The sequence below is a fragment of the Hirundo rustica genome, chromosome 15 (genome assembly GCF_015227805.2).
Source record: "Hirundo rustica isolate bHirRus1 chromosome 15, bHirRus1.pri.v3, whole genome shotgun sequence".
Classification (NCBI taxonomy): Eukaryota; Metazoa; Chordata; class Aves; order Passeriformes; family Hirundinidae; genus Hirundo; species Hirundo rustica.
Window position 1 is genome coordinate 14421283 of NC_053464.1, and position 26248 is coordinate 14447530.

At 53.4% G+C, this 26248-nt stretch overlaps 1 protein-coding gene across 1 annotated transcript in view; it reads right to left on the bottom strand.

The window, feature by feature from the left end:
* Window positions 1–467: 467 nt before the first annotated feature.
* The window catches only part of CACNA1H (calcium voltage-gated channel subunit alpha1 H), a 110568-nt gene continuing 84787 nt past the window's right edge, over window positions 468–26248 (bottom strand). Inside the window, 10 exon segments of the mRNA XM_040078798.2 lie at window positions 468–1565; window positions 2213–2391; window positions 7111–7294; window positions 10949–11257; window positions 11861–11982; window positions 14097–14175; window positions 20325–20395; window positions 21107–21240; window positions 21732–21841; window positions 24044–24195. Of these exon segments, the coding sequence (XP_039934732.1) occupies window positions 468–1565; window positions 2213–2391; window positions 7111–7294; window positions 10949–11257; window positions 11861–11982; window positions 14097–14175; window positions 20325–20395; window positions 21107–21240; window positions 21732–21841; window positions 24044–24195 (2438 nt within the window).

The window sequence follows — 26248 nt, forward strand, 5'->3', positions numbered from 1 at the left end:
AAAATCAAAAATACCAAACCCAACAAAACAACAAAACCCCAAGAGAATCCTCCCAAATCCCAACCGCCACCGGCTCGGACCCGAATCAATGTGATCGAGGCCACGGAGCGGGGTGGGAGGAACGAAACCACCCCTGCATCAACCCCACCTTCCCCTTAGAAAACAAACCCCAAAACCTCTTTGCCAAATCCCCCCCAACCCCCCAAAAAACCCCCCAAAACCCCATCCCCAGCTTCGTCCAGCCGCTCGTTTGGTTTCTTCTCCATTTTTTCTGTCTGTGTCTGTGTCTGTGTGTGTAGTGTGTGTGTGTGTGTGTGGTTTGTATTTTTTTTTTGCGAACTTCCACAGCGCTTCCCAACGGGTGACGGCGGGGAGGGGACGGCCCCTGACCCCGCTGTCCCCTCGCTTTGGAACCCCCGCGTTGGTGACAAGCCCTTGAGACCCCCCCCTCTCCCCCATCCCAGCAGCTATACTGGGTCCTCCGTGCCTTCTTCTGTGGCGACAGTCACGGGCCCCAAGTCCTGCTTCCGCAGGGGGCTCTTGGCGGTGCCCAGCAGCTCTTTGCCCCTCTCGCCGTTGCCCCGCTGAGTTTTTAAGTGATCCGTCTTTCTCAGCTCCGAGTCCGCGGAGGCCGGCGTGGGCTGGCCGCCGTCCAGCCGCTCCGAGAGGCCGCTCAAGGAGCCGCCGTCCAGCTGCTCGAAGGAGAAGTTGGGCACGCTGAGGTGCTCCCCGCGGCACGAGGGCTGGCTCTCCGGGAGCTCCAGGGATTCTCGGTAGGCCGGGAACTCGCAGGACGGCGTTCTCCTCCGCAGCAGGGTGTTCTCGGAGGGTTTGGTGCGCGGGGCCGCCGCGCCGTCGTCCTCCATGGGAGGATCTATAGAAATGCAGGGCGGGCTCATCTTCTTCTTCCTCCGGGCTCCGTGGATGTACTCGGCCTCCGGCTGGACGTGCCCGAGGGGACGCTGCTTGTCCTCGGCCGGCTCCTGGAAGCCGCGGTCCGTGGCGCCGCCGGAGGGGCAGATCTCGATGGAGTGCCGCCGCTGCTCGTCGGCCCAGCTGGGCTTGCTGAGGAAGCCCTTGGCGTCGGTGCTGTAGAACTTCTTCAAGTCCTTCTCCTTGCGGGAGAGGCTGCTTGTGCTGCAGTTCTTGAGGGGCACGGGGGACGGGGCCGGGGAGGTGAAGGGCGAGGTGGAGCGGCTGCCGGGGTCCGAGCTCTCCTCTGCCCAGTCTTTGGCCGAGCTGTTGATGTGCCGGACCTCCTCGTCAGCCAGGTCCGAGGGCTCGCCCTGGCAGCCCTCGGGGCCCTCGGGGCTGGCGGGGCTGGGTGGCCGGCTGGGAGTGCCGTGCTGGCCACACGTGTGCTTCCGTGCCAGGGGGCTGAGGGGCCGGCGCGGGGAGGACGGAGGGGAGCGCGGAGGGGTGTCCGGGAGCGGGGAATGGAGAGGGCTGGGCGTGAGGGAGCTCTGGGACTGCTTTGCTGATGGTTGGGGCTCTCCAGGCTCTGCTTGCAGGCTGTCTTTGCGCTCCGGGGTCTGTCCGTCTACCGAGTCCGTCCGAACGGCCTCCTGGAAGGGGAGGAGAGAGAATTGGGGTGAGAGCCTGGGGATGTGCTGGGCAGCAGCACCTCCAGTGATGGACACAGGATTATGGAACCACCTTGTGCTGGAAGGGGTCTCAAAGCTCATCTCCTTCCACCAATCCAGGTTGCTCCAAGCTCTGTCCAGCCTGGCCTGGGACACTCGCAGGGATGGGGAACCACTACACACAGCCCACCTCACTCCTGCCCCATCGTGCCAGGCCTGTCACACCCTGCTGTACTTTTGTTGGCAGGAGCCGTCACGTTCAGGGCCGTCATCTGCTGGGCCTTGGTCTTGCTCCAGCCCCAAATCCTGAGCCAGCACCACCCATCACAGCGGAGAGCTCTCCCAGCACTGGTAAAACGGATTTGGGCACCTTCTCCCCACGCTTTAGCTCTTATTTCCTGGAATAGCACAGCCATGAAGGCGGAAGTAGGGAAAAGAGGGCCTTCCCACGTGTCATTTGCTGGGACAGGGACGTAAAACTTATTATATAAAACTTACGGCACATTTCATTCTGAAACAGGAATTCTGCCCTTCGCTCCAAGCAGAGAAACGCGAGAGAGGGCTGGGAAGGGAGGCGAGGAACCAGGTGACAGCACAGGAGTTACCTCTGGATGCTCCGTGCCCCTCACCTGTCTGCAGAGCAGCTTGCTGAGAGCAGGAGATCGGGGGGTGCCCTGGGGGGCCAGGACCTTCCAGCGGTGCCGCCCTTCGTGGCCGGGGCAGCGCGCGGCCGGCGGCAGCGACTCCGGGGGCACCCTCAGCCAGGAGCTCGTCCCCACGGGCTGGGAGCGGATGGAGGTGATGGATCCTAGGGCAGGACACAGGGAGCAGTCATTGCTTGGCCCGGGTTTGGGGCAGAAGCTTCGGGAGGGGAGTAAAGAAAGGAGGGAGAAGGGGAAAAGTTTTTTGCGGAGAGGGTGGTAAAGTACTGGAAGGTTCTGCCGAGGGTGGTGGTCGAGGTGATGCCTTCAGTTTTATTTTTCGTGTTTTTCGGGTTCTGCGCTGCCCAGGGTGCAGCTCTGAGCTCACACTCGGGGTCACTCAGCTCTCTGCACACAGCAGCGACACAAAACAAATCCTGCTCCTGCTGCACACCAAGGACAACTGTCAGCCCCAAAGCACAAACAAGGGTGGCTGGAGGGAGGAACAAGAAGGATGGGACCTCACAGCCTGAAGCTGGAATGGGATAATTAAACCCCAAAATGTGCAAATGGACCAAAACTGATCAAAGTGTGAGACCTCGTAACCCTTTGTCCATTCTCTGACCATTTTGTGTCCATTCTGTGTCCATTATTTGTCTATTTTGTGTCCATTTTGTGTCCATTCTGTAACCATTTTGCGTCCATTTTGTGACCATTTTGGGTCCACCTTGGGTGTGGCCCTGCCCAGGCTCTTGTCCTGCCCAAGCTGCATCCTTTGAAGGCCTTTTAATGAATCCCCACTTTATTCCTTTATCTCTGCCCAGCCTCTGTTCCAGGCAGCCTCTCCAGGCACTGCTGCAGGCCCAGGGCAGTTCTCCCACCCAGCCCAGCCCAGACACCACCAGGGGCTGTCCCCGAGGCACAGCTTGGCTCAGCATGGTCCCACCATGGTCCCACCAGGTGCAGCTCCGAGTGCCCTGACAGCCCCGAGCCATGGACAGGCTGGAATCTTTCTCTTCCCAAAGCCCGCCTGGAGGCCATCCCTCCTTCCCCAGCCCATCTGTGGTGCTCCTTTACTGCACTTGTGAGTTGTTTGAAAGATCTCCTGCTTCTCTGGTTTTTGGCTGCAGGATTTATCGTCCTCATTAGTTTGAGACCCAGCGTCTGTTCCTCCGGCGCTGCCCCTCTCCGTGTTAAAAACACCGTTATCCATCACTCCAAGAGATCTCACCCGGGGGTCAGGGAACTTGAACCCCTGACAAAAGCCATCCAGACACATCGCAGTTGCGTTTCACTGACGGATTTGTTGGTGGGGACAAAGAAAAATGAGTGTTTAATAATTTTTCTTTTGGAGCTTTTCTCCAGAACACCACAGAAGGAATTCCCACCCTACTTCTCCCCATTTTTGTTTTTTTTTGGGCTCTCCTAGACCCAGAGTTTCAGGCTGAGCCTGTGCTGTTCATGTGCTGTTCCAGGCCTTATAAAATGCTTTTTATGATGCAGAAAAACTCCGTCATAAAATCTGTCACAAACATGGTCATAAAATCCAGACCCAATGCTCTACTCCCTGTCCTCAGCTGGAATTTCCTCCTGTTGGAAACTTTCCACCGAGCTCTCACATAAGAAACCCAAACTCCCTCCAAACTGGATGCTCAGGAGCACTGAAGATCTCTGGAGCTGGATATTTTCCCCCTTGTTTTTCTAGGAAATCGACAAACTGCATCTAAAACCAAAATATCCCGAGATCTGCTCATCCCACAGGATTTTCACTGTGTGGTCGGTGGAGTGTTGGGAGCTCAGACATCCTGAAGCCCGTGGAAATGCAGACTCTCATGGGAGTCCCCATGGGCCCAGTTTTATTTGGGTATAATTTATAGATCTGTGGCTTGAAGCAGAGTTTGGGCAGCTCAGGAGCAGCACAGCTCAGGGCGCTGCTGGTTTTGCCACCAGGTGAAAAGTCATATCCATCGTATCCACCCCTCCAGTGCTCTTGGAGAGAAATTTCGGAATTTGGGAAGCATCAGAGAATTCTTGGTGGGTTCTACCCACCCCTGCCAACATCCCAGCAGTTTTATATGGATATAAATCCTGCTTTACAGCCACTCCAGGGATGAAAAGCAGCCCCAGGAGGCCGCCCGTGAAACTCAACCCCTGTTTTCTTTCCTTCATGAGGAATTTGCAGGTGAAATAATAATAAACATTGAGCAGAGAACACGGCCTGGCTCCCAGAGAGTCTGAACAAACACAGAGTTCCTTCTCCAGAGGAAATCAGAGCAAATCAGGGTTTGCAGAACCCACTGAGCAGTTCTTGCATTTCAAACCGCGCCGGATCAAAGGAAACCAGGCTGGGAAAAGTTCTCGGGAGCCACTCCGGGAGCGCGTGTGCTTTTAGGGAGGCAGAGATCGTGTTTCAGATCGATTTCCCCTTCAAAGCAGCTCGACAAAAGAGACAGAAAGGCCTTTTCAGGGAAATGCAGTGGATGGATGCCCCCTCAAAGGCTCCCTGCACTCGTGATTCCCGGATTATGGGGTCTCTCCATGGGGTCTCTCCATGACGTTCATTACAAGGAAGAACCAGGGAGTGGTTTCTAATCTTTCTGCTCCCAAAGAAACCCCTGCAGCTCTGAACTCGATGTGTGGTGCTGAGAGGCGCTGCCCCGAGGCTGCAGCCCGCCTGAAACGATGAGGAATTGTGCTGGAAGCAATCCCGACTCCGGCTTTTATTCCCGGGGATGTTACCGGAGTCGGAGATGGAATGCACAGCTTCCCTTTTCCCCAGCTAAAAATTTGTGCCTGTGCTTGGGAACTGCGCTTCTCCCCGAACATCTGAGCCGCCAGCTTGCTGCTGGGAAAGTGGTGCAGATGTGGAATTACGCAGGATGTGGGAAACCAGTGTCGCGCTGATGGGATCAGGTCGGAGCAAGCCCTGCTCAGGCCGTGTCTGGGGTGGTTGCTCCCCACTGAACCCCCCCGTGCAGCTGCTGCCCCGCGGCTGCAGTCACGGAGTTGTAAAGGCTGGACAAGACCGCGGATTCCAACCACGAATCCGGCACTGCCAAGGCCAGATCCACAGTTTTTTTTAACACTTCCAGGGCTGGTGACCCCACCACTGCCCTGAGAGCCTGTTCTGATGCTTGAGCACCCTTCCAGTGAAGAAATTTTCCCTGTTATCCAATCTAAACCTCCCCTGGCAGAACTTGAGGCTGTTTCCTCTGGAGGCAGAGCCCAACCCTGTCCCCTCCTGCCAGGGAGTTGTGGAGAGTGAGAAGCTTCCCCCTGAGACTCCTTTTCTCCAGGCTGAGCCCCTCGGGCTGTTCCTGGTGCTCCAGCCCCTTCCCTGGACATGCTCCAGCCCCTCCATGTCCATTCTGGTCTTAATGTCTTGGGTTGCAAGATGTAACCAGAGGTTGGTATTCTATTGCCAGCTGTTCAAAGCAGCAGGGACAGTGTTCTTATCTCTTCCAGGACCCATCCCTTGTAATTCTGGGGGATATCCTCTGTTAAACCATGTGGGACAATGTTCTTTATCCTTTCCAGGACCCATCCCTCATAACTCGGGGGTTTATCTTCTGTAAAACCAGCTGGGGCAGTGTCCTTACCTCTTCCAGGACCTATCCCTAATAACTCTGAGGGATCTTCTGTTAATGGAACAGCTGTTAAAACCAGGTTAAAACCTTATCCCTTCCAGGACCTGTTCCTCATAACTCTAGGGAATATCCTCTGTTAAACCATGTGGGACACTGTTCTTACCTCTTCCAGGAACTATCCCTAATAACTCCTGGGAGATCTTCTGTTAATGGGCCAAGTGTTAAAACCAGGTTAAAACCTTATCCCTTCCAGGACCTATCCCTTGTAATTCTGGGGTTTATCTTCTGTAAAACCAGGTGTGTCACTGTTCTTTATCCCTTCCAGGACCCATCCCTCATAACTCTAGGGGTTTATCTTCTGTTAATCCAGGTGCGTCGCTGTTCTTTTTCCCTTCCAGGACCCATCCTCCCTGCAGGGATCTCTGCTGTTCCTGGGCCATCCAGGCTCACTGCAGGGCTGAGACAATTCCATCATCCATTGGGAGATGCTGCACCCAGGGGAGGAGCCCGGCATTCCCACCTGGATCAAACCTGGCGTTGGGAGCAGCAGCACAGGCTGTGTGCACGGGATTGCCAGAGGAACACCGGAGCCATCTCAGCAGCACTGGAGCTTCTGCAGGATCATCTCTGCTCCACCAGAACCACGTCTAGCCCTGCAGGAGGGCTGGACTGGGCTGTGACCGACACCCTGACCAACAGGGGTCAGCTCCTGTCCTGACTCTGTCAGGGTGGGGGTTTTTTCGGTTTTTTTTTTTGGGTTTTTTTTTTTTGTTTTGTTTTGTTTTGTTTTGTTTTGTTTTTTTTTGTTTGTGTGGGGTTTTTTTTTTTGGTTTGGTTTGGTTTTGATTTTTTGGGGGGGGGTTTGGTTTTGTTTTTTGTTTTGGTTTTTTTTGTTTGTTTTGGTGTTGGTTTTGATTTTTTGTTTTGTTTTGTTTTGTTTTTGTGGTTTTATTGTTTGGTTTTGGGTTTGATTTTTGTTTGGTTTGGTTTTTTTTTTTTGGTTTTTCTTTTTGTTGTGGTTTTTTTTTTTTTTTTAAGTACTACTGCATTTTTAGTTCAATTTTCCCAGTAAGGTACTATTACTCCTATTCCCACATCTTTGCCCGAGAGCCCATTTCGCTATTAAGCCCATTTAGTTATTAACCCATGAGGGTTAATTTCTAAATTACAATAATTCGGAGGCAGGGGGGCGGGGGTTACATTCTCCATTCCAAGGGACGCTCCTGCCTTCCTGGGCAGACACCCGTCTTTCCAAACCAGGAGACGTGAGGAACCCCAGAACTTTGCCTCAGGTGGTACCTCTTTGGGCTTTGCAGGGATAAGTTTCCATCTCCACCTCGTGCAGCGGCAGCGGCGCCTTGGCCGGGGTCACGGGCCGGAACATGTAGCTGTCGTTGGGCAGGGAGTGCATCCGGGACACGGAGATCTTCCGGACCGTCAGCAGATTCTGGGAATCCTGGGGCCTCAGCGAGGCTGCGCTGCCCTGCAGAGCAAGGAGAGAGGGAGGATTTACTGGGAATTCCGTCCCTTGCTGCTCCCAAACCTGGCGCAGGCGTTCCCGCTGGGGTCTCACCCAGAGCCTGCGGGACAGCCGAGTTACGCTGAGGGGAGAGCTCGGGATGTGGCTGGAATAAAGCGAGGCATCAGTGACCCACCGCTAAAAAAGTCAATTTTTTGTCCCAAGTCAACGCTTGGACATGCAAAGGGAAAGGAAAGGGAAAAGGGGCCCATTTGTTAAACACATGAGAAAAGCAGCATTTCTCACATTTTCCCCATCTGATGTTCCAAGGAGATGCTTTCAGGAGCCCAAAGGTGACGCCTTTCCCCTCAGAGGACAGAGGGGCCAAACCAAGTCCTTCTGGAAATTCTCCCCAAAACACCCTCACAGGGCAGACATTTAAACACATGGACACCACCGCAAACCCCGAGGCCTCTCTCCTAGAACCTGGAGCACTCTGGGCACCACTGAGGCCTGAAGGAGGAGGCAGAGGGAAGGAGAAGGCACGGTGGCAGTGGGGCTGGGGTGTGGAGCCTGTTTGGGGATGGAAAAGGGATTTTTTCTTTCTTGTCACTCTGGTTGGAAAAGCCCACACAGAGCACACCACAAACCTTAAACCTGACCCCGCTCAGCAAATCCTTCCTGGGCTCACAGGGAGCTTTAGGGACACAAATGATGCCCCTGAGGGGATGGAGAAGCCGAGAGGTGATGCCGGTACTTGGCCGAGTGTTGGGGGAGCAGGAGCCCCAGGGCCAGGCCCTGCAGCTTGCCTGGACACGTTCCCTTCCCCAGCTACCTTTTATCTAAAACACAGCGAATCCCCCTGGTTTCCCTTTCACGTCAGCCTCCCAGTGACTGATTGAAAACACTTTTCCCAGCTGCATGTCTTAAATTAAACGCGTTTTGCTTCGCTCTGCCGGGCCGTTCTCCCTCTCCGCCAGCAAAACCTGTCCCTGAGATCCCTCGGGTTCGGAGCTCACCAAGGACCTGGTTAAATCTGGCTTCATCCTCATGTTTCTGGCGCTGAAATGCCTTTCCTCAGCTCCCTGAAGATGCACGCCCCGAGGTGAATTACTCCCCGCTTTCACCCTGTGGAGCTTGGCTGCTCCAGCAGGTTTTTACAGCTCGTTGGCATCCGGCTCTGCCAACTGCGGCCGTGCCCAGGAGCTCCCCGGGGCTCTCAGCTGATGGATTGAAGCCTCAGCAGCCAGGGCCAGTTGGTTTTTGGCCGTCCCAGCTCCACCAGCACGGCGTCACTGAGCTGGGGGCAGCCAGGGGCTTGTTAACAGCCCGGAGCCACACGGAGAACAAAAGGTCTCAGCGCTCGAACAGAAGGATCTCAGGATTTGGCTCCTAAAGCTCAGTTTGTCTTTGGCTGGAACAAATGAACAGAAAGCCCTTCTTGACATCAGCCACTTCAATTTTTAAGGGTTCAGCTGTCGAGACCTGACTGAATTAGGGACGTGGGTAAATTTCAAACGAAATAGGTGCTTGAAATATGAACCACGGACGGGAAATTCGTTGGCTCCCTCCTGGAGAGCTGCTCCGGAGAGTGAGGAGGGTTTGGAGACATCCCTGCTGCTCCTCCTCCTTGCTGGGGAACACCTGCTGCACTCCAGAGCCTGATCCCATGCCCTGGAAATCGGGATGGGACTGAGCAGAGAGGGTTGAAGCCCTTGTGGTTTGCTGGGAATCTCCCCCTGGAGCATCTCTGAACCCCCAGCTCTGGGGATTGCTGGAGGCCTGAGGTGTCGATCCCACCCTGCCTCAGTTTCCTCAGCATCATAAACAAGTCCTCACAACAACAACCATAGACTCCAACCTGAAGCTGTTTTCTCCACAAACAAAAGCTCTGGGTTTAACCTTTGAAGTCCCGCCGCTCACGCATCACCAAGTGTACCTTTTAAGGGCTGAAAAAAAGTATTTCTCTCCCGATCCCACACAGGGCTGATTCCTCTGGGATTTCCCAGCTGGGAAGGACAGAGGCTGGAAGGGTTGTGGTTGTGAAGGGATGGGTTTGGGACAGTTCAGACACAGCCCCAAAGCACAGCAGCACGGTGGGTGGGACATCAGCCACCCCAGCCTGGGCTCTTGTGGGACGGTGGCAGGACGTGCTGGGAAGCAGAGCAGGAGGATGAAGGGGATGCTTTTCCCCCCTCATCACCTCCAGGGTTAAAAGGAGGCTCTGCCCAGCTCCTGATGTGCTTGGGAAGTGTTGGAAGATGAGGAAAACCCAAGGAGAGCGGACTGTCTGCAATCCCAGCCCGTGTGAGAGGATGTGCCCACTCCTCCCTCAATTAGAAAAGCAGCCTGTGCATTTCCCTGCAGGAACGTCTGTCAGGAGCAACATTCAAATTCCCCATTGCTGTGTAACCAAATCTCTTTCCTCGCCTTAATGGAGTCCGATAGATTTCACAAAAATCTAATTTAGTGTAATTTAATCTCCAAGCCCCTGCCGATTTCGCGGTAGATTTATTTGTGATCGTGGTGACAAAGCAATTCCATGTTCACTCTTAATCACAGGCTGCTGACATGGGATGAGACAATTATCTCACGCCCTCCTTCCCCCCTGCTCTTGATTGTTTTCTGATTTGATAGGAATCAGAGAGCAGGCACTGTCTGGAAAATCAACCCAGGAACCTCCGGCTCCTTGCTGAGGGGCTCCGATAATTCCCAAGTGATCCATGTCCTAAACAGAGCCAGTGGGGAGCTGCAGGTTTACACCAGCACTGAACAGCTGCAGGATCCTCTGGAAATCCCAAAGTGGGGTTTGAGCAGTGCCCATGTGAAGGGAATTTATCCCATCCCGTGCTGTAGGTGTCAGAGCTCCCAGTGCCAGCATTCCCAGGCTTTTTGGGATTGCTGCTTGGTCCTGCTGCCCTGAAAAGTGGCAAGGACTGGCTGGGACAGCAGGACAGGGACCTGTGGCTTTTATGGCTCTGACCTTAAAACCCACAACCTGAGAATGGAGTGGAGAGACGGACTTCCAACTTTCCTCTGGAACAATGGCCAGGAAAAAGTTTCCAGCACCTCCTAGCTCCCAGGAGCCCTGGGAGCTGACCCAGGATGTGGGAAGGTGTTGGAATCCTGGGCACTGAGAATTCCAGGCTTTCTGTGCTGCCAGGCTCTGACCCCCAGGCAAACACTGCACTGACCTGAGGCCGTGGAACAGCTCCCAAAATTGAGTGACAGCGGTGGGATTGTGGGTGTGGAGTTTGGATAGAAGTGTGTGATGTCACAGGGTACAAAACTCAGAGTTTAAGGGTTTGGAATACAGTAATATAGATAAAGCAAAATGGAGGATTTAGGGCAGAGGCTGAGTTCTTTTTCACCTTCTTCTCCATGGGTCTGGCTGGGATTTTGTAGCTGGATGGAAAAATCCGCATTGCGGCCCACGGGTGGTTGGTTATTGGGTTAAAAGTAAAAACAATTCAGGTGTCGTTTCATAATTGGACAGTTTGTTCTTAAAAGGCCTTTCAGCGAGACAGAGGGCGGCGGTGACCTCCCTGCTGCAGGAGGCTGGGGCAGCTCCTCGTCTCCCGTCCCTCCGGCTCCGTGCGGAACCTGCCCGCGTGGGATCTGCCGGTCAGGCTGCTGGGATCCATCCCCTCCCCAGCCCAGCTCTGTGCAGGCTCTCACCAGGGCTTGGTGCTTCCCCTTGGCGTGCTCCTGCTTCCCGTGCAGCGCCCGGCTCTCCGCCGCCCCGCTCCTGCTCCCGCTGGCGGTGTTGCTCCCTTTGGACATCTCCAGCTCGATCTCAGCGTCCATCTCCGCGTCCTCCTTGGCCTCCTTGTTGCTCTCCTCCAGGTGTTTCATCAGCACCGCCACCACCACGTTGACCAGCACGAACTGGGCGATGAGGACGAAGGTGACGAAGTAGACGGGGGAGATGACGGGCAGGTAGCTGAGGCAGTGCTTGTCCTCCCGGGTGCACTCCCGGAGCGTGTCCTGCAGCAGGGAGGGACAGGGCAGGCCTTAGTGGGGCTCTGCTTGGGCTCCAGGTGCAGGAAAAACCCAAAAGAGCACAAAGTGGGTATGACCGAAACAGGTAAGAGGAAATACGGACATCTGTGAATCGCGTCACCTACAAGAAGGGGAATGGGCTGGGCAGAAGTTTGGGATTTCCTGTCCCTGGAGTGTTCCAGGCCAGGCTGGACAGAGCTTGGAGCAGCCTGGGATGGTGGAAGGGGTTCCCTGCCCGTGGCAGGGGGTGGAACTGGGTGAGTTTTAAGGTCCTTTCTAACCCAAAACATTCCACGATCTTGTGACTCTATCACACATCCCAAAGGCGCAGGACACGGAGCACGTTGTTACTCCTCCCAGTCAAAAAACTGGCCTAATTCTCCTTAAATATTATACCCAGGAGCAAAACCTCAGGCTGGGTGAGACTTAGGACAAACCTCTGCTTGAAAACACACCCGGCTTTTATATCGGGAACTCTCATTCTGACGTTTTGAGAAGAAACATTTTTATTTTCACCCAAGAGTTGCCTAAATCCGTTTGAAAACTGTCCCTCCAGCTGCCCCGAGAGCACCCGGAGCCTGCACACACCTTCATGATCCCGTTCCAGTTGTCCCCCGTGGACACCCTGAAGAGGGTGAGGAAGGCCATGCCGAAGTTGGTGAAGGTGGCGTGGCGGCTCAGGCCCTCGCAGGGATTCTCTTCGCTGCAATCTGCGGGACAGGGGAGGAGCGGCGCGTCAGCCCAGCCGCGCTGGGTCATCCACGGCAGCCCCCACGGCCGGGGCTGGCACCCTGAGCTACGACCCACGCGTTTATGGCATCAGGGGGTGGTGATGTCCCGCCCAGGAGGAGCAGCGAGGGCAGGGGGAAAAGGTGTTTTCAGCTGGAGAACCTTGGGATAGGACACTGGGAGGTGTGGAAATGGTGGAGTTTTCATCCCCTGGAAACATTCCAGGCCAGGTTGGACGGGGCTTGGAGCAACCTGGGACAGTGGAAGGTGTCCCCATGGCAGGGGGTGGCACTGGATGGGCTTTAAAGTCCTTTTCAACCCAAACCCTCCCACGATCTTCTGATTTCTGGGATTTTCTTTACTCCTGCTCTACAGCCTCCTTTGTTTGTTTTCCTCTTGATTGCGCCCTTGCCTTGATGATTTTTATGCCTCCACCACGAGGGATATTTTCACTGAGATAAAGCGGAGCAATCTGACATTTCCCCCCCCTGAGAATTAACAGCCTAATGAATGCAAATTGAACATATGAAATATCCATCTTCCCATAAAACACAGCCTCGTTAAATATCCATTAGGACAGGCAGCAACGGCTCTTGGTTGGACATTTCAGTCTTAGGTAATTGTTTTGAGGTAAATTGGAAGGAAAAACAAACAAACAAAACAAAACAAAAATCTAAGAAAAACGCACAAATGACCAGTCCTGGGGGAGAGAGAGTTCTTGTGGCTGGTGTGGATTGATCAGGAGAAAGGAGGGAATATTCCCATTAAATTGGGCTGGGGAGCAGAGTCCTGCTCCAGTGAGGTTTGGATTGATCAGGAGAAAGGAGGGAATATTCCCATTAAATTGGGCTGGGAAGAAGAGTCCTGCCCCAGTGAGGTTTGGATTGATCAGGAAAAAGGAGGGAATATTCCCATTAAATTGGGCTGGGAAGCAGAGTCCTGCTCCAGTGGGGTTTGGATTGATCAGGAGAAAGGAGGGAATATTCCCATTAAATTGGGCTGGGGAGCAGAGTCCTGCCCCAGTGAGGTTTGGATTGATCAGGAGAAAGGAGGGAATATTCCCATTAAATGGGGCTGGGGAGCAGAGTCCTGCCCCAGTGGGGTTCCCTGGGCTGGCATTGCCCAGGTGTGTGTGGAAACACCAGAAGAGGCATTTTTCACCCCATTTTTTCCATTTGTGACCGCACAAATTCACCCATAACTCCAGGGACGGATCACAAACCCACGCTGTTCCTCTCAGGGTGGGTGCAGAGCTAATTCTTTTCTCCAGAATTTGTGGGAGACTGAAAAAAAATAATTTGGTTTTGGTTGAAAGAATTATTCTGCTCTCAGGCACTTGTAATCTGAGCAGAGGGCTGGGCTCATAAAGGGCAGTAATGACAGCCATAAACTCTGCTCAGCACCCTTCTGGTGCTCCTGGAGCTCTAATTGGGATGGAAATGGTGAGGATGCAGACACAGCTCCTTCCAACAGCTTTTTCCAGGCTGGGGGGGTTTGCTCTGATTCTAGCAACGGGGAATATTCCTGAGCAGCTCCAGCACCCTGAGAGCGGAGGATTGATGGGCGCTGGACAAGCAGGAAGCACGGGATGCCTCGTGCTGGATGGAGAGAGGGGAAGGTGGTGCTGAGGACACGGGACAGACGGGCCCCGGGAGCTGGAGGAGCAGCGGCAGCCAAGCGCAGGGAGCTGATGGGCTGCGGGGGAAGCTGGGAGCAGGGACGTGTTTATGGTGGCGTCTCTCCAGCAGGAACCTGACCCCCTTCCAGCTCTGCAGGCTCGCGTTCTGCCTCCAGTAGCAAACTTGAACAACTCCACGCTGGGCGACGATGTTTAAACAGCGGAGAGCTCCTCTACAGCCGCGGGCGGCGTTGGACGGAGCCCTGAGTGCGTGTGCCTGTGTGTGTTAGGAGGGTTCTGTGTTACATCCCCGTGTGTCAGCTGCGACCCCGAGATGGAGAGAAAGCTTCCATCTTCAGAACGTGAGCGTGAAGCTAAGGGAGGCCCAAGAACGAGAGAGGGAGAGAAAAGGGAAGCAGCCAGATCCCAAATAAACACCAACCGGATGGGGAGAGCGGCGCCGGGCCCATTACTCACCGAGCTTGCCAAACAATTCCACTCCCAGGGCAGCATAGATAAAAAACAGGAGCATAAAAAGTAGGCCAAGGTTCCCTACCTACACAAGGAGAGAGCAGAACAAGGGTCAGGCAAGTCGAGGTCATGAATGAAATCACTCCATCACATTTCCAACACAAGCAAAGCGGGGACGGGGGGCACCGGAGGTAAATCAGCTTTCCCTCGGCTTCCAGCACCCCGGTCCCCCTCAGAGTCCTGCTTTCAGGGGCACAGGGAGTTCTTTGTGCCCTTGGGGAAGGCAAAAGCTTCTCCATCACCCTCCACTCGTCTGGAATTTGGCCGCCCCAGGGCTCTGGTTTGGGTTTGCGGGGGGGGGTCTTTCCTTTCTTGGGACTCTGGGACAAGAATCCTCCACAAGAGGAGCTGGTTTCCAAAGGCTTCACGGGCACGGAGGAGTGCTCCAGGGAGAGGAGAGCTCCCTGAGCCTTTTCCTTGACAGGAATATTGTATGTGCAGGAATCTCGCTCCTTCTCAACAAGAACTTTCTGTGTCCCACAGGAAAATCCTGATCCCACACACCAACCCTGGCGGCTCCAGGGGCTGCTGGAGCTGTTCCAAGCCCCCCCAGGGTGGCTGAAGGCGGGGTGACAAGTGACATGAAAACAGCACAAAAATCTCTTCACACCACCACAGCATCACAGCTCTCGGCGCTGGATCCCATCCCAGCGCAGAATCCAAGCCTCCAGAACATCTCCTCGAGCAGATTTTTGGTGACTCAGGCGGAGAGCAGCAAGGGCAGAGCGACACGACCCGCTCCCACCTGCGAGGAGCTGGTTTATTTATCTCTGCTGCCACTTTAATCGCCCTGTTAGCAGCTCCTAAGTGAGACAAAGCGAGTTCTCCCAGCCAAGCAGGATTTTATCCCTAAAAAACAAGCAGCTACGAGGTGATCCAGGCAGCCAGGCCCAGGGATTCCTGGTCTCCGAGGTGCATTTTAGTGAACTCTGAGTTTGGGAGAATTTTCTTTGACGTGACACAGACACAGTTTCTTTTTCTTTTCTTTCCTTTCCTTTCCTTTTTTTTTTTTTTGCTATTTTGACTGCGCTTAATTTAATCAGAAAGTTTATCAGCGTGATATCTGTCATCATAAAATTAACACAGCCCTCACTGATGAAAGAGTGGATTTGTTTTTTTTTTTTTTTTAATAGTAAAGAAATGGGAATAGTCCAATCACCCCAGCGCAGGCTGTAATTGCTATAAAGCCTAAACTGGCTCTGCAATTTCCCTAACATTATTACCATCCTCCGGGGAGTAATAAAGATAAAACAGGGATGTGGATGGCTGGGCTGGGTTATTTCATCTGCCTTCTGGAAGAGCTTTTCCTGCTCCTGTCTGCTGGACCACTGATGGTTTGGGAGCCATTAGGGACGAGCAGGCACAAGCACAGACGCACCAAACACACTGCCGGGGAGGCAAACCAGCAAATAATTACAGGGGATTAAAATAAAAGCCGCAAACAAACTTTCGAGGTTGAGGTAACGGGAGAGGGCAGTGGATTTTGCTCTGAGCAGGCCCCGAGTGTTTTGATGGCTGAAAAAAAATCGGGCTGCAAACTTAATGTCTTTGATGAAATCCCAAGGAGTTTTGGGTGATGTGGGAGTTTTTACCAGGTTGTCTTGTAAAAGGTGTTATCTGGATTTAAATGGAGGGGAGAGGGAAGAGGGAAGGGAAAGAAGAAGGAGGAGAAGGAGGAGAAGGAGGAGAAGGAGAAGGAGAAGGAGAAGGAGAAGGAGAAGGAGAAGGAGAAGGAGAAGGAGGAGGAGGAGGAGGAGGAGAAAGAGAAAGAGAAGGAGAAGGAGGAGGAGGAGAAAGAAGAGGGAGAGGAAAGGGAGAGGAAAAGGAAAAAAGGAAAAGGAAAAAGGAAAAAAGGAAAAAATGAAAAAAGGATAAAAAAAAGGAAAAAAATGAGAAAAGGAAAAGTCCTCTTCATCCCGTGTGTGTCTGTGACCCGGCCGAGTCATTCCCGGTCCTGTAACTCCACCTTTCCCTTTGGAATTCCCTCGGGGACAGGTAATCGGCATCTCCAGAGCACTCTGGGATCCACTGAGAGCAGACAAGGAGAAGACGGTGCATGGATCACGCTGCTGGAGGGAACGGGAGGGGGCAGGAGCTCTTCTCCAGAGGCTGGGATGCCTGTGCTGGATGCTCCACCAGGAGCAGAGATCCAGCTCTGGCAGCAGCCTGGGCTCTGGCAGCCCCAGCGGGCCCTGAGGAGCGGCTCTGGCTCTGAACAGCTCATCCCAGGCTCTGTTATCCATCCAAATCCCCTTAACCTGGGCACGGAAAACTCCAGATATCCCCTCTCTTGGGCAGCCAGGAGCTATCCGTCATTTCCCGGGAATCTGAGGGGGGACTGCGGGCTGCAGGGAGAGAAGCACAGCTGGAGAATGCTTTGGAGATGTTGTTGATGCCCTGAGGGCTTCAGGGAAGCCACGAGAGCTGGAGATGCTGGTATCTGTGATTCTCCTGGACCTTCCCTTCTGGAAGGCTGGCTGGCAGCACCGGGATGCTGTGGGGACACTGGCATTGTCCCCCCGGCCACCCAGAGGAGCTCCAGGAGGGGCTGCAGCCTCTCCCGGGATGTCCCAGCTCCATCCGTGCCCTCACACTGCAAAAACCCCGGGAGAGCCGCCCCAGCTCGAGGGAAGGGCTCTCCACACGCCCGGCCGGCTCTGGGAGAGGCACCGATGGAATTTGTGTCTCCTCTCCTGCCCGGAGCCCCTTCCTCCTGTGCCTCTCCCTGCCCGCTGGCATTCCCAGGGTTGGTGCACTCAGCTCCCTGGGAAGCCTGTCCAGAGAGATTCCTCATAAATTCAAATCTCCTTTCCGAGGTTCTGAGCCCTCCCCATCCTCCTTCATCACTCTCTAGCCAAGCCAGAAACCCTGGCAGAGGGAAAACACGGATTTATGCACCAGGGCCAGGAGAAAATGGACACACCTGCCTGGAAAGCAGAGGCCATCTGTGAGAATTCCAGGGCTGCTGGAGAGCCAGAACCTTGGAGGGTGAAGTCTGGCCCGAACAAGGTCCCTTTTCTGTGTCCCCTCAGCCCCACGGAGCCCCAGCAGCCAGCAGGGGTTTTGTTCCCGTGGGATTCTGCGTCCCTGAGGGCTCCCTGGGGACCTCCCTATCCCCCCAGACCCATCACGCCCAGGGCTGGCTGCTCACCCGTCCTGCTCCCCGAGTTCCCGTCCCTGTGGCTCCCCAGGCTCTGGCAAAGGCAGGTTGTTGTTTTTGTCGCCCGACCGCTGCGGGACAGCGCCAGAAAAGCTCTTCAGGAGCTCACACTGAGACAAGCCCAGGAATTACAGCACCAGGAGGAGATAAACCCCTGGACAGGAGCAAATCCGGGTCCTGCCCTTCAGGGCTCTGCTGGGACGAGGAGTAATTCCCCTTTTTTTCAGCACAGAGCCCCCGTGGGGGCAGCTCCGAGCTTTTGAAGACAGAGAGGAGCCTCTTGCACAGCCTGCAGGGAATTATCGTGCCATCAAGGGGAGCAGGGAAGGGAAAACCACCCAGATCTTTTGATAGGGAAGTTCCACATCTCATTGTTGTCGGAGGGTGGGAATTGGGCCGGATTCCAGTTGTCCTCCCCACCAGGAAGAGCGGTGGCAGCTCAGCAGTGACTGCTGGGGGGGGGATTCGCTTCCAGGAGAGCTTTAACCCAAACCTGAGACAGAAACTGTGCTTGGGAAAGCTGGGAATGGGGAAAGGACTAAAGGAAAACCATCAAAGAGGAGCTTGAGAGAGCAGCCTCTGCTCCCAAACCCAGCAGCCGCCAGCCGTGGAGCGAGGAAATGATCAGGGATGGATGAGTGGTGTAATTCATTACGGAGCCTTAACGAGCGGGAGCAGAGAAAAGAGAGGAGAGCACTTGAAGCAGGTCTTGAGGAGCTGCTCCACGCCGAGGCATTGAAGGAGCTCCCTGCTCTCCTGTTCTCCAGGACAAGGATCCCCGCAAGGGATCCGTTAACTACGGCTGCTCCGGAAAGGAGAAGTGCCGCAAGAAAAAAAGGAAAATTACCTCCGGTGAAAAAACAAACTCAGATGATTCTGACTAAACCCACCAGGTTTGGGGTGGTTTTTTTTTCAGTCAGTAGAGTAAACACGAATGTATTCCATCAACAGGGGATGGCTGATTCCCTAACACTGATCTGTAAAACAAGAACCAGGAGATTGGGATTTTGTTTTTTTTTTTTTTCTGGGATTGAGAGGATGTGGGGAAGGTGGGCAGGGAAGGTGTCTGTCTGAGATCATTCCCTGGCCATTCTTTCTGTCCCTGCGGCCTCTCCTCATTTTTTATTTTTTTTCTCATTTTTTCCCCACAGATCAGGTGGAGGAGAAGGTCTTTGACCTGGCAGACGGAGGTCACCACGCAAAGAGCAGGGCAGGAGCTCTTTGAAAAGAGCAGCTCAAGCTCAGCCTGAAATCCCAAAAGAGGAGATTAATCCTGTCAGAGCCTTGGATCAAAATGCTACATTCCCCCGGATTTAGGGAAAATTGGTTCTCCAAGTGTTACTCCAATTGCTGAATAAAAACCAAATCCAACGCTGATGAAAATCATGAAAAATGCAGTGACAGTTCCTTGTCATCGCCAGCCCATAAATGGGCATTCTCCACACACCAGACAAAGAATTTCCCCCCAAACCCGAATGAATAAACATTAAATTATTATTATTATTATTATTATTATTATTATTATTATTATTATTTCTGTCACTTAGAAACCACATTCTACGAGGATTTTCCAGCTGTGGTTTTAGGATGCGAATTTAATTAGGGTAGGAACTCATGCCCTGCCTCGGAAATGGAAGCTTTATGAAGAGTGATGGCTGTCAGAGAGCTCTTCCTAAAATTCCCTTCTCATTTTCTGGGCTCCTCTGGACGCCAGAGTGGCGTTCCTTTATCTGCACGAGATCTGCTGGGAATATCCCCTGGGATTTCCCCTCGACAGGAGACCTTGCTGGGAACGCAAACTGCAAGAACACCCCAAGGAAACCAAAATCCTGGCCTGGAGCCACCCCATTGTTTGTGTGTGGGGGGACAGAAAACGAGGAGGGAGAGAAAATCCTGTCTGTGGTGACAACGCTCTGTAAACTGAAAAAACAAACACGAATCCAAGGATTTCCAACCCAGGGGTCAGGTTGGTAAATCCCTGCCTCGGCCCCAGCCCAAATCCTTGAGGAAATCTGGATTCCAAAGGGCAAATGCTGGGATTGGAAACATCTTCATGGCAATGAGGAAGAGCAAAGCGAAGGGGTCTTTGCAGGGAAAAGAAATTCCCTGTTTTCCAGCTCCCTTGGAATAGATCACGGGTTGTTCTGTGCTCAGGAACTGAGTCCCAGGGGTGTTTGTGGGCAGTTCCGAGTATTCTGCTGCTTCTCTTGTGGCCACTCGTCCTCTGGAGGAGACTCCCACCCTGGGATCTGCCCTTGGCTGCTCCTGGGATCCAGGGAATTGGGATGGGCGGGGATCTGAGTTCACTCCAAACGCTGAACCACCAGAGCTCACACCAGCACACCCACAAGCGAGCAGAGCACACCTCAGAAAGGACAAAACGAAAACAAAAACAGCCCCAAACACCTTGGAATTCTGATGGAGGGCTGAAAGCCAGCAAAATCTTCTTTCCTTCTCTTCTCAGATCCATAAAAATGCGGTCCCAGGAAATGAACACTTGCAGGATCCTATCAAATTCCCTAAGTCTGGAAGTGTTGCTGTTTCTCTTGCAGCTCAGGAGAATTTGGTGGTTGCTGGCCCCAAATCGAGATTTTAACCCTCAGAAGCATCTCCCCAAATTTGCCTTTCCAAGGCTGCAGCCCCGCTCTCAATAACTGTGGCTGCTCCTGCCTCCCAAATTAAATTCCTGAGCTGGAAGCTCCCAGTGCTTTCTCCAACATCCTCCCCTGTCCCTCCTGGTGTTTCCCAAACTCGCCAGAGTGAAATCCGGGCTCTGCACCAGCTCTGCCTGCAGGATTTGCTCTCTGGGAACTCCTTTCCCGTAATTTTGGTTCTCCCATCAAACACGCCCCAGGATGAGCCGTGCAAAGCTCCGCTCCCGAGGCCTGGAGAAAGCTGAGACCCTCCCCAGGTGCCTTCCAGAGGCCACCGATCCCGGAGCTGTGCCCGGGCCCCAAAGGCACCTCTGTTCCCCAGGGGAACGCCCTGGGAATGGAGGAATTTCGGGGGCTTACCTGGGGCAGGGCTTGCACCACCGTGTCCAGCAGAGCTCTCATGCCCGTGGCCATTTTCAGCAGTTTCAGCACTGAAACGAGGAGCAGATCCCGCTCAGCAGGGCTGGGGAGACGCGTCGGGGAAATTCCAGGGAGGAATTCGAAGTTCAGGGCTTTGCAGGGAGGGTTCAGATCTCTCTTCCCGCTGTTTGCACACCCGGGGAGCTCTCTGCATGGCAGCAGGGCTGAACATCCCACTGCCGGTGCCAAGGGAATGGATTCCCACTGCCAGAGGGCAGGGTTATGGGATACTGGGATGGAATTCCTCCCTGGGAGGGTGGGGAGGGGCTGCGATGGAATTCCCAGAGAAGCTGGGGCTGCTCCTGGATCCCTGGAATGTCCAAGGTTGCGCTGGGCAGGGTTTGAGCTACCTGGGATAGTGGAAGGTGTCCCTGCCCCTGGCAGGGGTGGAATGGGATGGGCTTTGATTCCAAACCATCCCGGAATTCTATGGCAAAAACCTACAAGAACTCCAACAGGCAGGAAAATGGGAGGCAGCTCATCAGTGAAGAGCATCTTCCCAAGCCCTGAGCGCCGTCCCTTCCCACTCTGCTCCAGCCCAGCCCTGTGATCCCGGGCTGGAATCCGAATCCAACCTCAGATCCCACAGGAAAACCCCGTGGGACCCCCCAGCTGCTCTCTGAGCTGCCGCTCCGTGTTCCCCCCTGGAAACGAACCAGCAGGGCTGGAAGGACAAATGTCCAAAGGATTTCCTGGGGTGGGCTGGAGACCCCCAGACGCACCTCTGGCGATCCTGAGCACCCTCATGATGCGGATGATGGTGGGGTTGATGGGAAGGGCAGCGTTCATCTCGATCTCCTCCAGCGTGATCCCCACAATGGACAGCAGGACTATGGCCAGGTCCAGCTGGTTCCACCTGCAGAGGGAGGTTCCGGTGGTACGTGGATAATCCGAGAGGAGGGAATTTTCTGTTAACATTTGCGTTAATAACGGGAAGTGCGAAACCCCGTCCTCATTCTCATCCAGGCCCGTGATTTTTAGGTGGTACGAAACCAGCTCCGAGCAGCTGGTGCAGGCATCCTGTGAGCCACAGAATCCGGCTGGGAGCTGGCTGGGAAGTGTTTCTGACCTCAAAGCTGAGCTGGTCAGGCCTGGTGGGAAGGGAAGTCCTGGGTGGGGAAAGATGCATCTGGAATTGTGGGAGATCCCCTGAATCCCTCCTGCAAACCACAGCCAGCAGTTCTCAGGAGTTTCAGTTCTTACACCACAAAGTTTGCAGGCAGAGAGACCCAGCCCTGTGCTCTTCCCGTGCCACCAGAGCTGCTGCACCTCCCTGGAATCTGGCTCTGGAATTGGGTCAATCCAGCCCTGAATCCCAAACCCGCAGGGGTTCAAAAATGCCCTCACCTGTCCTTAAAAAACCTCCGGAAACCAAAGGCCACCAACTTCAGCAGCGCCTCGAACACGAAGACGATGGTGAAGACGTAGTTGCAGTACTTGAGGGCTTCATCCAGGGACTGTAAAGAGAGATCCCAGTTAGGCCAGCCCAGTTATCCCATCCTGGACCCCCACGGAGGGACTGGCAGGGAGCGGGGTGAGAGAAGCACGGAAACATCAGGGATAAACTCATAAAGGCTCCCGGAGCTCCCTAAACCACCCAGCAGAACTCAGGTGAGGGCTCGGCCCCTGAGTCAAACAAAACCCTCCCAAGCACTAAGGGTAGTTCTGCTAAAAATGCCAGGTTCAAGCTCAGTGCACTGATCGTTCAGCCTGGGCCAGACACGAAATAACTCTCCCCTTCCCCATCTCCTGAAGATTCCTTGGCCTGAGCTGCCCAGCCTCGGGGAGAAGAAAAACCCCCCACGGATCATTTCTTGATTCCAGCCCTCGGGACAAAGGCTTCGAAAAGCCCAGGAGGATAAATAAACCTTGGAGATGGATTAAACCTCGCCTTGTTGAAAAATGGGACATCTCCAGAGCTGGGCAAAGCGTGTCCATATTTGGTGCAGCGTTCCCGCTCTCGGCGGAGCCGCTCTCGGAAGTCAGGAATCCGCAGTGTTTATACTTGAGGATGATGAGTGTTTATAGCGGGTTTCATTGGAGCTGGGGGCCAACAATAGCAAAGGAATCTTGTGGGGACTTAAAATAGACAGCCGAGGGGGGAAAAGCAGCTCTTGGTGTGGGGAGGGATTGGGGACGGGAGGGAGGGAAGGGGAGTTTAGTTCAGGGCAGCACAGGACTCCGAATTTCCAATAAAAAATGGGAATCGGGAGCATCAAACCGGACAAAACTGGAAATAAATGCAAGAGAGGAGCCTGCAGGAGCTCCCAGGGCACAGGAAAGCTCTTTGTGTCCCCTCTGTGTGATGCCTGGCTTTGCTGGCCCCACACACAGCGAGGTCACCAGGGCATGGCCATGCCCTGGTTTTTGGGAATGAGAGCTGGAAGTTTCTCAGGTGTTGGCAACGCTCCCTATTTAGGTATCCAGTACCTAAAATAAAATGGCAGATCAAAAAAAACCCAAAAAAGTCCAACAAAACAACCCCCCAAAAAACCCCACGGGAAAATTTCCTGTTCCAGCCAAAGCATGAGCCTGACTTCTCCCATTTGGATTTACAGCTCTGCGTTAAGTGAACGCAAACCAAGCGTAAATAAAACCTAATCTGGATAAACAGCATTTCCATGGGAAACAAAGGAATTACCCGGGTGTGAAACACACAGAGTTACCCTCTGGCCATTTGCAGGTTACCACGGAATGCCGGAAAAGTAAATGCTGAGCTTCATAAATGATAACGACATGGAGAATTGAGAGATGGAAAAATTCTATAAATTTCTATGAGTTTACTTATCAGCCCCTGTGATTTATGCCAGAGGCGTTCTGAGGGGAGAATGACTTTATAACACGTTAAAAAAGGGAGGATGGTACTTTTAAATCGGTTTGTTCGAAATTCATTGAGGGAGAGAAACGCTCTGCACGCCGTAACTCCGAGTTTATATCTGTCAGTGCAATGTTCTGAAACTCCAGACTGATCTCCAGTGTGAGGCTCAGTCAGGTTTGGATCAGGGCAGGAAATATTTGGCTTGATCTTTTCCTCGTAAAAGCTTGATTCACTCTCCGTTAGCTGTTTTGTTTTTTTTTTTACCCAAAGCAGGGAAATCGAGATTTTGCCTGAGGCAGTGAGTCCCAAATGGCAGAGCTGGACCAGAATGCTGAGGCTCCCCAAACACTGGTGATGCCTTTTTGGGACTACCTAGAAACAAAATTAAGGGGATAAAAAGTGTTTCTATTTATCAAAGGGCCCTCAGGTACAATTAGGGCAGAAAAAATCCCGCAGGGGCTGCACCCAAAAATGGACAATGGTCACAGGATTTCACACTTTGATCAGTTTGGTCCATTTGTATATCGGGGGTAAACCTTCCAATTACAGCTCCAGCTAATTAAGCAATTTACCCCAAATTTGCTGCCTCCCAACTCACTTTTATTTACATTTCTCATGGCCTGAGGCAGTGAGGAGTCCTTGATCCCCAGGCCTGGGGTGGCATTGCTGTGTCTGACCAAAACGGGAGAGCAGCAGCGACTCACACCGTGAATTCGGAGTTACACACTAGAGAACTGCAGGGCCACAAACAGACGATGAAAACACAAAACCCCAAACCCCTAAAGCGCCGCTGGGAACGGCCCCGAGGCCGATTTTGCCCCGGGGTGGGTGCAGCTCCTACCTTGGGCTGGTTGTAGTGCTCCATGGACATGGTGATGACGTTGACGCCGATGATGAAGGTGATGAAGAGGTCGAGGTAGTGGCTGGTGCACAGGCTGTGGATGGATCTCCTGGCCGGTGAGTAGTCGGCGTAGTAGGGCCTGCGCTGGGCTTCTGTGGGGACACGGGACAGCCGTGAGCCCGGGGGGCGGCGGGGCCGGAGCTCACCTCCCACCCGGACACGGGGTGGGAAACGGAGTTGGACAAAGCATGGGGAGCGGCTGAGAGATTCCCTAGGTGACCCCTGAGTGATTCCTGTGTAATTCCTGTGTAAAGTCTCAGTGATTCCTGAGTGACCCCTGAGTGATTCCTGTGTAATTCCTGTGTAATTCCTGTGTAAAGTCTCAGTGATTCCTGAGTGACCCCTGAGTGATTCCTGTGTAATTCCTGTGTAATTCCTGTGTAATTCCTGTGTAATTCCTGTGTAAAATCTCAGTGATTCCTGAGTGACCCCTGAGTGATCCCTGTGTAATTCCTGTGTAAAATCTCAGTGATTCCTGAGTGACCCCTGAGTGATCCCTGTGTAATTCCTGAAAGATCCCTGAGTGATCCGAGCATGATCCCTGAGTGATCCCTGTGTAATTCCTGTGTAAAACCTGAGGGATTCCTGAGTGACCCCTGAGTGATTCCTGAGTAATTCCGGTGTGATCCCTGAGTGATCCCTGAATGATCCCTACGTAATGATCCCTATGTAATCCCTGTGTGATCCCTGTGTGATCCCTGAGTGATCCCTATGTAATCCCTGTGTGATCCCTGAGTGGCCCCTGAGTGATCCCTGTGTAATTCCTGAATGATCCCTGAGTGATCCGAGCGTGATCCCTGAGTGATCCCTGAGTGATCCCTGTGTAATTCCTGTGTAAACCCTGAGTGACCCCTGAATGATCCCTATGTAATGATCCCCATGTAACCCATATGTGATCCCTGTGTGATCCCTGTGTAATTCCTCCATGACCCCTGAGTGATTCTGCCTCCCGCCCCAGCCCCGGTGGGGATTTTTGGGATCAGCAGACTCCGGTGCCAGCCAGGCCCTTCCCCGTGTCCCACAGTCTCCTCCTGGCACGGGAAGCAGGCAGGGGCAGGAGCGGGATGGACACGGGACCCAAAGCCGAGGGAAAAGCTTCAAACCCAGCCAAGCTTCAGCTGCAGGTGAGGGCAAAGCTTAGGGCAGGACTCATCTCTCCCAATCCTGCGGGTGCTGCCAGGAATATTCCAGCCGGGAGAAGAACACGCCCCGAGCTCCAGAAAGTTTTTTTGGGGGGCGTTTGGAAGGCCTAAGGAAAAGCAGCAGGGCATTCCTGAGGGATGGGAGCACACAGGACACAGCCACAAAGCGCTTGGCTCTGCCAGGACAAGCAGCACAAGCTCCTCTGGAAAAAGAAATAGACATTTATACGTATAAAATATAGAATTAAACAATACACCTAGGGCTGAGGGCACGGCTGCATCTGAAACCATCCACGGGGAATTTTATATCTCTGCCTCTGGCCGTGATTCCTCCTTTTTTTCTCTTCGAAAGATGGAAATTTCTGCCTGTCACCGAATTCCTGGGAGTGTTTGGACCCCAGGGCCGCGTTTGCTGCGTGCATCCCTCTCCAGCGAAACTGCGACCACAGGGACGGCTCTGGGCACTGCACGGAGTCAAATTCCTTCCAAACTCCAGCAATGTAAATATCCCGAGTTTACCCAGGGCCGAGGCAGCACCGCTGCGGGTTTTACAAGTGGGTTGTTCTTCACGGAGAGGGGGTTTTGTAAATATTTCAGCCAGTTCAGCTCCAAGTGCACGAGGAGCTCAGAAAAAGCTGCTTCGCCTTGAAGATGAGGAGAGGACTCGGTTCAGGAGCACTCAGTGCCCTCCCAAAATCCATCTCCCACTCCTCTCATCCTGCTAATACCCTTCAGATGGAAGGGCTCTTGAAACGTGGGAGGTTTTTTTTTTTAATTTTTTTTTCTGGCGCAGCTGATGCCAGATCAGAATCCAAAACCTTAAAATTAATTGGATAAAGTGAAACAGAATCTGCAGCTCTCTTTCAAATGTATTTTTTTCTTTTTCCCCTGGTAGTTAAAAGTACAGTGGAGGCATTTGAAAAACATTTCCTTCTGACCAGGGTCACCGAGGCTTTATTTTTTTTTTTAATTTCTGCTAAGGGGGTGTGGAAAAACAAGATGA